Source organism: Sus scrofa, chromosome 3, assembly GCF_000003025.6.
Source record: "Sus scrofa isolate TJ Tabasco breed Duroc chromosome 3, Sscrofa11.1, whole genome shotgun sequence".
NCBI classification, from domain to species: Eukaryota; Metazoa; Chordata; class Mammalia; order Artiodactyla; family Suidae; genus Sus; species Sus scrofa.
The window spans coordinates 56,749,209-56,762,081 of NC_010445.4; the positions used below are offsets into that span (position 1 = coordinate 56,749,209).

Sequence of the window (12,873 nt, forward strand, 5' to 3'; positions counted from 1 at the left end):
ACTAGGAACCATGAGGTTGCAGGTTCCATCCCTGCCCTTGCTCAGTGGGTTAAGGATCCAGCATTGCTGTGAGCTGTGGTGTAGGTTGCAGACGCGGCTCAGATCCTGCGTTGCTGTGGCTCTGGCATAGGCCAGTGGCTACATCTCCGATTTGACCTCTAGCCTGGGAATCTCCATATGCCACGGGAGCAGCCCTAGAAAAGGCAAAAAGACAAAAAAAAAAAAAAAAAAAGTATGAATAATGAGCAAGTAGACATGCAGGAAACTATATACCCTGCTCACCCACCCATGGAAAAGGCCTGTGCTGGAAAGGAACAGAATACAGCAGGAAATGAGCGAAGGTAGAGAAGGAGAGCTCAGGAACTGCAGCCTCATTTTTGAGGAGCGTTTGGGAGGGAAGGGCTCTGGAGTCTGTTAGCAGGAAGGGAGAAGTCTGCCTTGAGGTATAAGAGATGGTCCCTGCCAGTGAAACCAAACCACCTCCTGAGACTTTCCACTGGGGCCGTCTTGCAAGTGGGGCCAGGAGCTCAGGTCTCAGCCTGGTAACCCTCATCCCTAGGGGTGGGTGGGGGTGAAACTGAGGCAAAATAGCAGGGAGAGGAGGGTTTGGTGCCTAAAAGTTGTCAGAATGACTGATCAATTTATCAGAAAGACAGAATCAGGAATCCCAAGGCCTGATTTAATATTCCGACCTTGGTAATTATCTGTGTGACTTTGGACAGGTTGCTTAACCTTTCTGAGACTCATTTTATCTATAAAATGAGAGAAACAATACCTACTTTATAAAGGGTGTTGATGAGGGTAAAATGTTGCTGACTCTAAAGCACAGAACAAATGTGCTTTACTGCCGCTTAGATAGACAGGGTCTAACTTGGACCACAAGTGGAGTATGTGTGTGTTTGTGTCACCCATCTTCTCCCTCCCTGCCACCCACCCCATGCTAATTAACTGGCTTGTCCCCTATCTCCAGCATCTCCAAGGCCACCAGCTGTTTTTCTGGTGGAGAGGAACTGGGAAATGTGGCTTTGGCCAGCACGGGAGAAGGGATCTTTATGTATACTAGCAAAGACCCAATTGTTACTGAATCCAAACTGGGCTGCTTTCCCCAATTATCTCCACTGGTCTTCTGGCCTCCACTTTTCAGATGCCAAGTTTTAACCCAGAACAAAAGCCCCTGTCCAGGACTGATTTATAATCCAAATCTGCTGACGGGGCCCTAAAGTGTCCCTCCCCTACAGGACTGCACAGGGCTTAATGTTACCAGGAAGCTTTTCTGCCTCCAGTCTCTTCACTTCTGCCCTTTGGCCCTAGACAGGAGGTGGCATCTGTCTTTGGGTCCCCATGAGGTGGCCTCCCTGGGGTTCCTCTGTCCACTTGTCCAGCTTGGAGGACCAGCTGGCAAAGACACCCTAGCACCACCCAGGAGACCAGAGCTACAAGTTACTTCTAGGAGCGGCTGTGGGCGGAGGCTGGCGGTTCTGAGAGTGGTAGTTCTCCAGCTGGCTCCCCTCAACCCCTTTCATCTGAACATCAGGGTTCATGTCACTTGTTATTCAGCCTTCCAGTGGCACCAGAGGAGTCATTTCCTGAGGGTAGGCTCTGTGCAACAGGAGCCGGGGTTTATCCTTGCCGGAGTCAGGCAAGGGGCGCTGAGTGGGACCCTTTGCCTGGAGCGTGAGAAACAACAGGCAGAAGCTCGAGGGAGGCTCGGGGGTCTTCCTGGCTGGTGAGGCCCGATCCAGTCTGATCCCAGGGGTCAGGCGTCAAGCCAAGAAACGATGCAGAATTGGGGGTCCAAATAAGACCACTCTGGGCCGCCCCGAAGAGAAGCCTCGGATACACGCCTCGAGGTGGCTCGCCTGCCTTCGTTCCTGTAACCATAGCGTAGGGAGCGCCTTAGCCCCATTCCCGATCCAGGTCGCCCAGCCCGAGCGGTTGGCCTTAGGGGACACTTCGGAAAGACCGGGTAAGTCCGATTCCCCTTGCCAGGGCCCGGAGTCCCTCCTCTGTCCCACCTCCCCGCGCGGTGGCGCAGATCATGACTACAAGGCGCTGGGCCGCAGGGCACCGGGAGGGGCGGGGGTCCGAGCCACCGGACGGGGAGCGGCGAGGCGTGCGGGTCGCGGCGGGTCACAGCCCCCCTCGGGGCGGGCCTTCGCGTCCCGCCCCCGGCCTCCGCCGACCCCCCCCACCCTGTTTGACGTCAGGGGGAGGGGACGGAGAGCGGCGGCAGCCGGGGAGAAAGAGCCGGCGCCCGCCGCGGTGGCGCGGGGAGCCCGAGCCCAGGGGCGCCGAGCCGAGCCGGGCCGAGGGGCGGTGGCAGCCGGGCAGCGGAGCAGGGCGGGCGGGCGCGCGCGGGCGGGCGGCGGCGCGCGGGCAGGGGCGGACCGTGGTCGGAGCCGAACGCGAGGGCGGCGCCCAGGGATTCCAGCCGCGAAGAAGAGGTGAGTGAGGCCGGGGTTGCCCGGGGCCGGGGCTAAGGGGCTCCGGCCCGCTGCTTTGTCCGCCGACTCGGGAGGGGGCGGCCTGCACGCGCGAGGGACAGGGTCTGGGGGCGCAGGGAGGGGCGGCGGCAGGGACAACTGTCCGCCCGAGTGCCTTCTTACGCCCCCCGCGGGCTGCCTCGCGGGGGCTCGTAAGCGGGGCAAGCTATTCCCTTCGCTACAGGGTCCGGAAGCGCGGACTGGTCATGGGGAGCGGGGGTCCCCCGTGCTGTCCGGTCCGAGGCCGGGATCTTCTCCAGGTCCCCGAACTGCCCCCGGCTTTGCCACCTCCGACGGAAAGTTTGGGGCGGGCTTGGACGGAGGCCGATGTTGTGGGATCGGATTTCCCTGCCGCGGCCCCCCAGCCTCCCGCCCGCTCCGCTCCGCTGGGGAGGCGGGCTGTCCTGGAAAGGCTGGAGCGCTCGCCTTGCAGCCGCGGGGGTGCCATCCACGGCCCGCCGCTCGGGGTGGGCAAGGGTCGGGGGCGCGAGGCCGGGATCCTGCACCCCTCCACCCCCGCACCGCAAGGCTGCCCGTTTCCCCCGCTCTGGGAGGAGCTGGGAGCAGGGGCACCACTGTGCGAGCAGAGCATCGGAGTGCGCCGCGGGGTCCGATTCGGGCCTGGGTAAGGGGCCGAGGGAGGGCTGGGGGTGTGTTGGGGGACTGGTTCAGGGGGTGAACGCATCCCAGGTCGCCCGCCCTTCCCGCGCTGGGGTACTGGGCCGACAGGGGGCGTCCATAGCCCGGGCACCGCCACGCTCCCAGCGCCGCCGCTTTGTTTGCATTCAAATCCCCGGAGCTGGGGGAGGGGAGAACGGGGTGAGGGGCGACCGGGGACCGAGTCTTGGCGGGGACCTTTTGTTTTTGGGTGAGCACATCCGTAGCTTCAGTGTCTCTGTGGCCAGCATTGCAGGGCTGGAGCAGTGGAAATTAATCCAGATGGCCTGCCCTGGCTGGGGTCCGGGGGGCGCAATCCCTGAGTTGGGAAGGTTCATCAGACGACGGGTAGCACAGCAGGCGCGCCGGCCCTACTCGAGGAGCCTCCCGCGGTCCGGGAGGAACCCCCGTGGCCCTATCCACCCGGTCTTCACCGCCCCCCCCCCGCCCCCGCCTGAAAGCGCCGCCGGGAGATCCCTGATGAGACCAGAGCTGGCTCTGTTGTCCCGTCGCCCCTCAGCCTGAGGGCTGGTGTCTTCTATCTAGGAGGCAGTGCGAGGAACAGGATGAGGCCCCGGTCATTTCCACGCCCATCCCACCCACTTCCTGCCTCCCTTCGTGGGCAACAAAGGGGCCTTGGGAAGCGGGGCCCCACCAGCTCCAGGCCCCACTTCAGCCCTGTGATGTGGAAAGGGGCTGGGGGCTCTGCCTGGCCATTGTCTGCGCTGGGGGAGGGGAGGGACTGGCGCCTGGACCCCCGCTTGCCCGAGGCACCGAGTCCTCCCTGGAGGGCCTTTCCCACCACCACCCCACTACACACTCATCCCCCTGCTAAGGGGTTTGTGCCTCAGAATAGGTCTTGGGGCTGGCTGGAGCCCGTGTAGGTACTGCTTCCAGAGGTTATTTTAAGAAATCCTTACAATCTGTCAGGCCTGGGTGGGGGAAGGGGGGGGTCCCCTTTTTATTTTCTTAAACAACTTCCTGTGGAGGAGTGGGGGAGGGCTAGGAGGCCGGCCTTTCTCCGGTGTCCACTCTTCCAGCTGACTCAGCTCACCCGTTCTCCTCAGGGAGACCCCATGGTCCTTTGAAGGCTGTGGTGGCTGAACCCAGGTGTGGGCGTGGGCTGGGTCTGTGCTCCAAGCTCTGGGGCAATGGAGGAGGAAGTCCTGGAGAGGCCTGATCAGATCTTCGGTCCAGTCAGTGCCTCCTGGCATGGCTTGTGTGGGCCCCCTTCGGTCTGTTTTCTCTGGCTGTGATTCTGACCCTTTCTTTTCCCCCAGCAGGGCAGCTGGCCTGGAGCTTAGAGGTGGGGCGTGTGCCATGGCCCCGCACTGGGCTTTCTGGCTGCTGGCAGTGGGGCTGTGGGGCCTGGGCATTGAGGCTGAGGTGTGGTGGAACCTGGTGCCCCGGAAGACGGTCTCTTCTGGGGGTGAGTGCCTGGAGGGTGGCACGCGGGGGGCCAGGAGGGACTGCAGGGGGAAGGGTGTGCTAAGGAATTGTTCTCTAGAATGTGTCAGATTTATTCTGCAGTTGGACTCAAGGCCTACTGATGTATGTGACACAGCTTTCTAAGAAATGAGAGAGGTGTCAGGGACCCAGAACTGGGAATCCAGGCCAGGCCCTGGGGTACCTCTCCTGACACTTAAGCTGCCCCTGTTATGCGAGAGAGAGCGCCCATCTTGCATCGCTCTCCCTGTGCCTCACTTCTAAAAGCATCACTAGCACTGAGAGCCAGGATAGGTATGAAACAGAGGGTGTCCCCCCACCCCCATCCTGCCCTCCGCACCAAAGTCTTTCTAACTCTCTGCCCCCAGGAGCCCTCTTAGCAACCCTGATAGATCTGCTCTGCTACTCTGACACTCAGGCTGTCTGGCGGCCCTGGATGCGCACACACCTGTATGCAGAGGTGATGTCAGGTGTTTGTATCATCCATGCACTCTGGGGACCTGGATGAGCTCACCTCCCACAGGCTCCTCTTGGTGCTAACGAAGCCCTCCCTGGCCAGCCTATGTCTGGCCCCATTGCTGGCTCTAAAGACTAAGGCTGGTTTAGGGGGACCCTGAGGACAGGTCGCTGGCTACTTGGGGGACTGACGTGGGAATCCGGTGAATGTTGCGATGTCCTGGTGCCCTGCATGGTGGGTGGCAGCAGGGCTTCCCAGCCCCGAGGGCCTCTGGTCCCCACCTCTGCTTTCCCCTGGCCTCCCAGCCTGATTCCATCTCCTGCCATCCCTCCTGGTCCATGGCTAGCTCTGCTTGGATCTCTAGCAGCCTGGATTTGGGTCTCACTAGAGGAAAAGATTTCCTAAGATAAGGAGCACCTACAGCTTCTGTCCGTTCTGTCCTGCTGGATTAGGGGCCAGTGCCTAGCTGGCCCTTAAGGAGGGCCTCGGGCAGCAGAGCAAAGAAGGAAGCAGCAGCTGAGGAGGCCAGGGTGAGGGTGGGGGTGCCCAGCTCTGCAGCCGGAGGTGCTGCTGACCCTGAGGGTGAGAGCCACCAGCCTAATGGCTTCCTCTGGCCGGAAGCGGTGGCTGAGAGCGCCTTCCTTCCTTCTCACCAGCCCAGATTTGCCTCCTTCCCGGCTGGGAACTGCCAGGGAGGCCTGGGTGGAGCTGTTAGAGCCAAAAGCCTATTCAGTAAAGGCCCTTTATTGCCTGTCAGGGAGCCCGGCTGGCATCTGCTTGTGGTGTGCTGGCTCCAATGTGGGGAACGGGGTGACCACCACATTGAGGAAGCCTGATTTGAGGGAAGGTCTGCTGCCCCAGAGCCCTGCTCACCCCCGCCTTGTCCCCGCAGAGCTGGCCACAGTGGTGCGGCGCTTCTCCCAGACGGGCATCCAGGACTTCCTGACACTGACTCTGACCGAGCAGACCGGGCTTCTGTATGTGGGGGCGCGGGAGGCCCTGTTTGCCTTCAGTGTGGAGGCTCTGGAGCTGCAGGGAGTGGTGAGAGGTGGGGGAGTGGGAGGCATGGGGTGGGGGTGGGGGGCGGCGAATACCCGAGGGCTTCACGTAGGCTGTTCCCCTCAGCTTGAAAGCCCGCACCCCTTCTCTTCACCTGCAGTGCTTACTGCTTCAGCTGCATTTGCGCAGCTGGGACTTCTGTCTTCCACTGGAGTAAGCTCCCAGAGAATAGGGACCACGTATTCTCACTTGGTGTCCCTGTGTTGCTGCTACAGGCCGTGCTTGTGGCACATGCTCAGTATGTCCCTGGGACGCTGCTGACTTGCCCCCCTCCCTGTTCCCAGATCTCATGGGAGGCCCCAGCTGAGAAGAAGGCCGAGTGTATCCAGAAAGGGAAGAGTAACCAGGTGGGTGCTCTCGACGCCCCGAGGGGTGTGGGGGTGGTGGGGAATGGTACATACTCTCTGCCCAGAGCCCGCTCTGCCCCAGTGCTGGTCTGGGTCCTTGTGTCCCTGTGTCCAGGTTCTCATCCTTTATCTGTGTACGCAGTGAAAGCCTATAGCGTAAACTCTTATCTCCCCAGACGGAGTGTTTCAACTTCATCCGCTTCCTGCAGCCGTATAACACATCCCACCTGTACGTCTGCGGTACCTACGCCTTCCAGCCCAAGTGCACCTACATCGTGAGTGCCCCTCCGCCCCAGCCCCTCAGGCCCTTCCCCAGCCCTTTCTCATCGCCCTTTCCCTGCCCCTAGGACATGCTCACCTTCACTTTGGAGCGTGGAGAGTTTGAGGACGGCAAGGGGAAGTGTCCCTATGACCCAGCTAAGGGCCACACTGGCCTCCTTGTGGGTGAGTGGCTGTCCTGAAGGTTGGGGGTCCCCCAGGGCTTGATCCCGCTCTGGGGCCACATGGCCTGAGTGCCTCTGCGTGTGGGCTGACCTTCTGTCTCCCCCAGACGGGGAGCTCTACTCGGCCACGTTCAATAACTTCCTGGGCACGGAGCCTGTCATCCTGCGGAACATGGGGCCCCACCACGCCATGAAGACAGAGTACTTGGCCTTCTGGCTCAACGGTGAGCCCCAGGAGCTGGCGGGCCAGCAGGGGTGCTTGCGCTGGGGGGAAGGCGTCGCGAGGGTTTCAGTGCCCCGGCTCACCCTCCTCCCCGCCCGCCCGCAGAACCTCATTTTGTAGGTTCGGCCTATGTCCCGGAGAGCGTGGGCAGCTTCACGGGGGACGATGACAAGGTCTACTTCTTCTTCAGTGAGCGCGCTGTGGAGTATGACTGCTATGCCGAGCAGGTGGTGGCTCGCGTGGCCCGCGTCTGCAAGGTACACACAGAGCCCTGAGGTGGGCCGCCCCGGGAGCCCATCTGCTGGGCGGGGCTGACCAGCAGTGTCCCTTCGCCATCTGCCAGGGTGATGTGGGGGGCGCGCGGACGCTGCAGAGAAAGTGGACCACGTTCCTAAAGGCACGGCTGGTGTGCTCCGCCCCTGACTGGCAGCTCTACTTCAACCAGCTGCAGGCACTGCACACCCTGCTGGACGCCTCTTGGCATAACACCACCTTCTTTGGGGTTTTTCGGGCACGGTGGTGAGTTGGTCGGGAGTCTGGGGAGGGGGAGGAGCGGGTTTGCAGGTTAGGGATAGCTTTTGGGGCCGGCCTCGGTGGGAGGTTCAGGTCAGTTGGGAGGAAATTGGGCACCTGCCCCTTTTCAAAGCCCCTCCGTGGGTGGTGGGCCCGGCCACATCCCCAGTGGCACTTTGAGCTGCCATCTCATCAGGCGTGCCCATGACCTTCTTGTGCTTGGGCCCTGCCTTCCTGCCACATGCCCTGGGCTGTGGTTAAAGTGGGTACCAGGCCTTGACCCTTGGGGTCCCTCCCTCGCTGTGACAGGGGGGACGTGGACCTGTCAGCAGTCTGCGAGTACCAGTTGGAAGAGATCCAGAGGGTGTTCGAGGGGCCCTACAAGGAGTACCACGAGCAAGCCCAGAAGTGGGGCCGCTATACTGACCCAGTGCCCAGCCCGCGGCCCGGCTCAGTGAGTCGTCTGGGGCGGGGATGCCCTGGTGCCCTCGGCTCCACGGCCATTCCCACCAGGCTGACAGCTATCCCCACCCCCACCCCGCCCCCAGTGCATCAACAACTGGCACCGACGCCACGGCTACACCAGTTCCCTGGAGCTGCCTGACAACACCCTCAACTTCATCAAGAAGCACCCGCTGATGGAGGAGCAGGTGGACCCCCGGTGGGGCCGGCCCCTGCTGGTGAAGAAGGACACAAACTTCACCCATCTGGTGGCTGACCGGGTGGTGGGGCTTGATGGAGCCACCTATACAGTGCTGTTCATTGGCACAGGTAGGCACACGGGCACGGTTGAAGGTCTGTGTGCCCGAGGCAGGGAGGTCCAGAGTCACCCTGGGACCCTCGTGCCCTTTCTTTAATACCTGTCCTCCCCACCCCCCACAGGAGACGGCTGGGTGCTCAAGGCTGTGAGCCTGGGACCCTGGGTCCACCTGATTGAAGAGCTGCAGGTGTTTGACCAGGAGCCTGTGGAAAGCCTGGTCCTGTCACAGAGCAAGGTAGTAAGCAGTGCCCCCCCTCCCCACCCCACCCCACTGTCCCCACACCTTCCCCAGTCGTGTGCGTGGCCTGTACAGGGGTGGGGAGATGCTCAGGCAAGTCCCAGGAATGAGTGCTGATGGAATCTGGGCCCTGCAGGCATTAGGCTCTATATCTGGCCTGGTCCCCACGGGGCTGCGTTCCCAGGACGGGTCCTCGGCACCTGCACCCAGTGCCCTCAGACCCCTTGGGGTTGCACCAGGCCTCTGCTACTCATGGCCTCTTCTCTGATGGCGCCCCTACTGGCCAGGCCTCAGGCTGCCTTGCTTCATGACGTGATGGCCCCTTTCCCGCCAGTCTGGACCCTGAAGTGCTGCTGCAGCTTCCCCATATGCTCCGCTCTCTTCTACCATACTTGGGGGGCTTCTGTCTGCTCGCCTTTCAACAACTCTGGTGGCTCAAATTGTTCCCCAGAACACGGAAAAATGGCAGAAAGTCCATGGTCGAAGAAACACACGGAATTGACCATCGCCCCTCAAACAGAGGAAAAGGCCTCATGCTCTGCTGGTGCTATTGTGAGGCTGACTGGCCCTGCGGAAACTGTGCTTCCTGCGCTATTTATACTTTCCTGGAGTTTTGTGTGTGTGTGTGTGTGAGTGCATTACACTTCTTGGCCTCCCAGGTCCGCCATTCTGCTCTAAGAAGGTCACACCCGTAAGGTGCTTAGGATTGTGGCTGGCTTACAGTAAGCCCTCTGCCTGTTCTTGGTCCTCAGATTTCCCTCCTCAGGATGTGGGCACCACCCTCTCCTCCCTGGGGCAACTTTTGCCCTTGTGTCCCCAGCAAGGGTCCTAGCTGTGTCTGCCCCGCTCAGCCTCCCTCCTGTGTTTCTCCAGCAGAAGCTGCTCTTTGCGGGCTCCCGCTCCCAGCTGGTGCAGCTGCCCCTGGCCGACTGCGTCAAGTACCGCTCCTGTGCTGACTGCGTGCTGGCTCGGGACCCCTACTGCGCCTGGAGCGTCAACACCAGCCGCTGCGTGGCCGTGGGTGGCCACTCAGGGTGCGTGGGGCTCTGCTGGGCCCTGGGGCTGGGGGGAGCTGCAGCCAGGACACTGACGGCCTCTGCTTCCCCCACCAGATCCCTGCTGATCCAGCACGTGACGGTCTCAGACACCTCGAGTATTTGTAACTTCCGGGGCAGTAAGAAAGGTGAGCTATCTTTTTAGTCCCCCTTGGGGTGGGGGGGCTTGGCTGAAGTGCCTGCACGCCCCCCACTCCCCCCACCCCACCCCGGCCCTGAGTTTCCTGCACTCACTCTCTGCTCTGCTTTCTTTGCCGCTGCAGTCAGGCTCACACCTAAAAACATCACGGTGGTGGCAGGCACTGACCTGGTGCTGCCCTGCCGCCTCTCCTCCAACCTTGCCCACGCCCGCTGGACCTTTGGGGGCCGGGACCTGCCTGCGGAGCAGCCCGGCTCCTTCCTCTATGACGCCCGGCTGCAGGCCCTGGTGGTGATGGCTGCCCAGCCCCGCCACGCCGGGGCCTACCACTGCTTCTCCGAGGAGCAGGGGGCACGGCTGGCTGCTGAAGGCTACCTGGTGGCGGTGGTGGCAGGCCCGTCAGTGACGCTGGAGGCCCGGGCCCCCCTGGAGAACCTGGGCCTAGTATGGCTGGCTGTAGTGGCCCTGGGCGCTGTGTGCCTGGTGCTGCTGCTGCTGGTTCTGTCGCTGCGCCGGCGGCTGCGGGAGGAGCTGGAGAAAGGTGCCAAGGCTGCAGAGAGGACCCTGGTGTACCCTCTGGAGCTGCCCAAGGAGCCCACCAGCCCCCCGTTCCGGCCCGGGCCCGAGACAGATGAGAAACTCTGGGACCCTGTGGGCTACTACTACTCAGACGGCTCCCTCAAGATCGTGCCTGGCCACGCCCGGTGCCAGGCCGGTGGGGGGCCACCGTCCCCACCCCCTGGCATCCCCGGCCAGCCCCTGCCTTCTCCAACCCGGCTCCACCTGGGGGGCGGGCGGAACTCCAATGCCAATGGTTATGTGCGCTTGCAGCTAGGAGGGGAGGACCGGGGCGGCCTCGGGCACCCCCTGCCCGAGCTGGCTGATGAACTGAGGCGCAAGCTGCAGCAGCGCCAGCCGCTGCCGGACTCCAACCCCGAGGAGTCCTCAGTATGAGGGGACCCCTCCACGCAGCAGCGGCGGCGATGGCGCGGGAGGTGTGCTCCCACTTTTGCACAGGCACCAGCTACCTCAGGGACATGGCGCGGGCACCTGCCTGCCACCGCCCGGCCATGAGGACCTGCTCTGTCAGCATGGGCACTGCCACTTGGTGTGGCTCACCAGGGCACCAGCCTCACAGAAGGCACCTTCCTCCTCTGTGAGGGGCTGTGAATCACGGACGCATGGGACCCCAGCAGCCAAAATGTTTCAAGGCAGAAGTTGGAGACATGGGTGTGCTTGTGTATATACGTGTGTGTGGGTGTGTGCATGTGTGCGTGTGCGACATAGTCCTCCTGTTTCTGTCGAGTCTTCCCTTGGTGTGGGGTGGTCCTGGTGGGTCATTGGAGCTATGAAGGGGAAGGGGTTGTATCACTTTGCTTCTCCTACCCCCACCTGTCCCCCGTGCGGGCCAGCCATGTACATATGGGGGTGGGTGGGGCAGGGTGCTGTGCCCCTTTGGGGGAGCACAGGGCTCTGGGGTGGGCCGGGTCCTGCTCCCAGGGCTGTGAATGTTTTCAGGGTGGGGGGAGGGAGATGGAGCCTCCTGTGTGTTTGGGGGAAGGGTGGGAGGGGCCGCCCCCTTGGCCCTGGCGTTCTGTGGTGTTTCCTACTTGTCCTCCGTGATGGGGCTGGGGAAGGGTATGGGGGGAGGGGGGAGGAGAGAGGGTGGGCATGCTGTGGAGGGTGTATCCTCTCCCAGCCCTAGGAGGAGGGCTCCTGACAGTGTAACTTATTGTGTCCCCACGTATTTATTTGTTGTAAATATTTGAGTATTTTTATATTGACAAATAAAATGGCGATAATGAAACTGTTCCTGTCATGGAGATAAGACATTCAGGTTAAAATAAAAATTAAAAAAAAATAAAACTTGGGTGCCAAGAGGGAGGCTGGACTGTCCCCACGCCCAGTCCAGGGGTGGCTGCCCCTTCAGTGGTCCCTTCCTGCTGGTGCCCCTCTCTGGAGCAGGGAGAGCCCAGGCTCCAGTGTTTTCCCACAGTGGTGGCTCAGACTGGGCACCAGACCAGGGCCACAGCCTCTGGGGAGCCAGCCTTGGCTTCTGGCCATAGGGAGAAGTCAGGGCAGGAGGGGAGGAGGGGCCTGGCCTCCCAGAACTCTGGGAGGGGGAAGTGGGAGTGAGGGTGGGAGGAGGGGAACTTTCTAGAAGCAGTTTAAGGTTGTGTGGACTAGCTTGTGCGAGGGTGAGGCTCCCAGCCAGCTTGGGGCAGGAGAGATTACTTCGAGCCCTACACTTGGGGAATGCTAGTTTGTTTTTTTTTTAACGTATTTTGTATTTTTTAAAAGATTTTTATTTTTTCTATTATAGTTGATCTACAATGTTCTGTCAATTTCTACTGTACAGCAAAGTTATCCAGTCTCTCCCTCCTCACCACACACATTCTTTTTCTCACATTATCCTCCATCATGTTTCATCACAAGTGATTGGATATAGTCCCCTGTACTATACAGCAGGATCTCATTGCTTATCCACTGGGAATGCCAATCTTGAATGTAAGTACCTGAAAGAGGAAATTTTCCCCTCTGCCACCCCTGCACACCAAGCCCCTGTCCTATGGGGGCGGAGCATGCAGGGCCCAGCCTAGGTTCTGTGCCCCCCGAAAAGAGGCAATCAAAGTGCAGAGTTCTCTGTACCCTTGACTGCTCTGGGGGACTGCTGTGGCCGGAACAGGCTGCCGCCATCGTGCTGTAGGAGAGGGCTGGCATCTTATTTGCTTGCGTATGCAACGCTTTCTTGCACGGTGGGTAATCCGCAGCTCAGAGAATGCTTTGATACAAGCAGGATGATTCAGTAACCTAGGTTCCCACTGTGGGGTTGAGGGGTTCCAGGCCCTGTCCCTGCCCTCAGGCCTATGGGGCACATGCTTCCACCGACAAGGTAAGTTGTGACCACCTGCCTCCTATCGGGTTTCAGGAAATTGGCAGGAGGGGCCCGAGGAGGGTGTTGCGCAGCCTTTCAAGTGGCCGTCTTCCTGGGCCCCGAGTAGTGAAGGAAAGAGGAGGTAAGACCTTGGGGCGCTCTTGGCGACCCCTGCCCT

At 61.1% G+C, this 12,873-nt stretch overlaps 1 protein-coding gene across 6 annotated transcripts; it reads left to right on the plus strand.

Moving 5' to 3' along the window:
- Nucleotides 1,537-11,627, plus strand: SEMA4C (semaphorin 4C). 6 transcript variants are annotated; one of them, XM_021087262.1, is made up of 15 exons: nt 1,537-1,966; nt 4,424-4,569; nt 5,936-6,084; nt 6,387-6,449; nt 6,626-6,724; nt 6,797-6,893; nt 7,000-7,116; nt 7,221-7,372; nt 7,459-7,634; nt 7,938-8,082; nt 8,177-8,399; nt 8,511-8,623; nt 9,500-9,660; nt 9,739-9,809; nt 9,945-11,627. In XM_021087262.1, the coding sequence occupies exons 2-15, from the start codon at nt 4,461-4,463 to the stop codon at nt 10,772-10,774; spliced, it is 2,505 nt and encodes an 834-aa protein (XP_020942921.1). In that variant the 5' UTR covers nt 1,537-1,966; nt 4,424-4,460; the 3' UTR covers nt 10,775-11,627. The 6 variants fall into 6 exon arrangements, with proteins under 6 accessions (XP_020942921.1, XP_013851425.1, XP_020942922.1 ...); XM_013995971.2 differs by lacking the exon at nt 1,537-1,966 and adding an exon at nt 2,361-2,444 and having other exon boundaries at nt 4,421-4,569; XM_021087263.1 differs by lacking the exon at nt 1,537-1,966 and adding an exon at nt 2,361-2,444 and having other exon boundaries at nt 4,421-4,569; nt 9,503-9,660.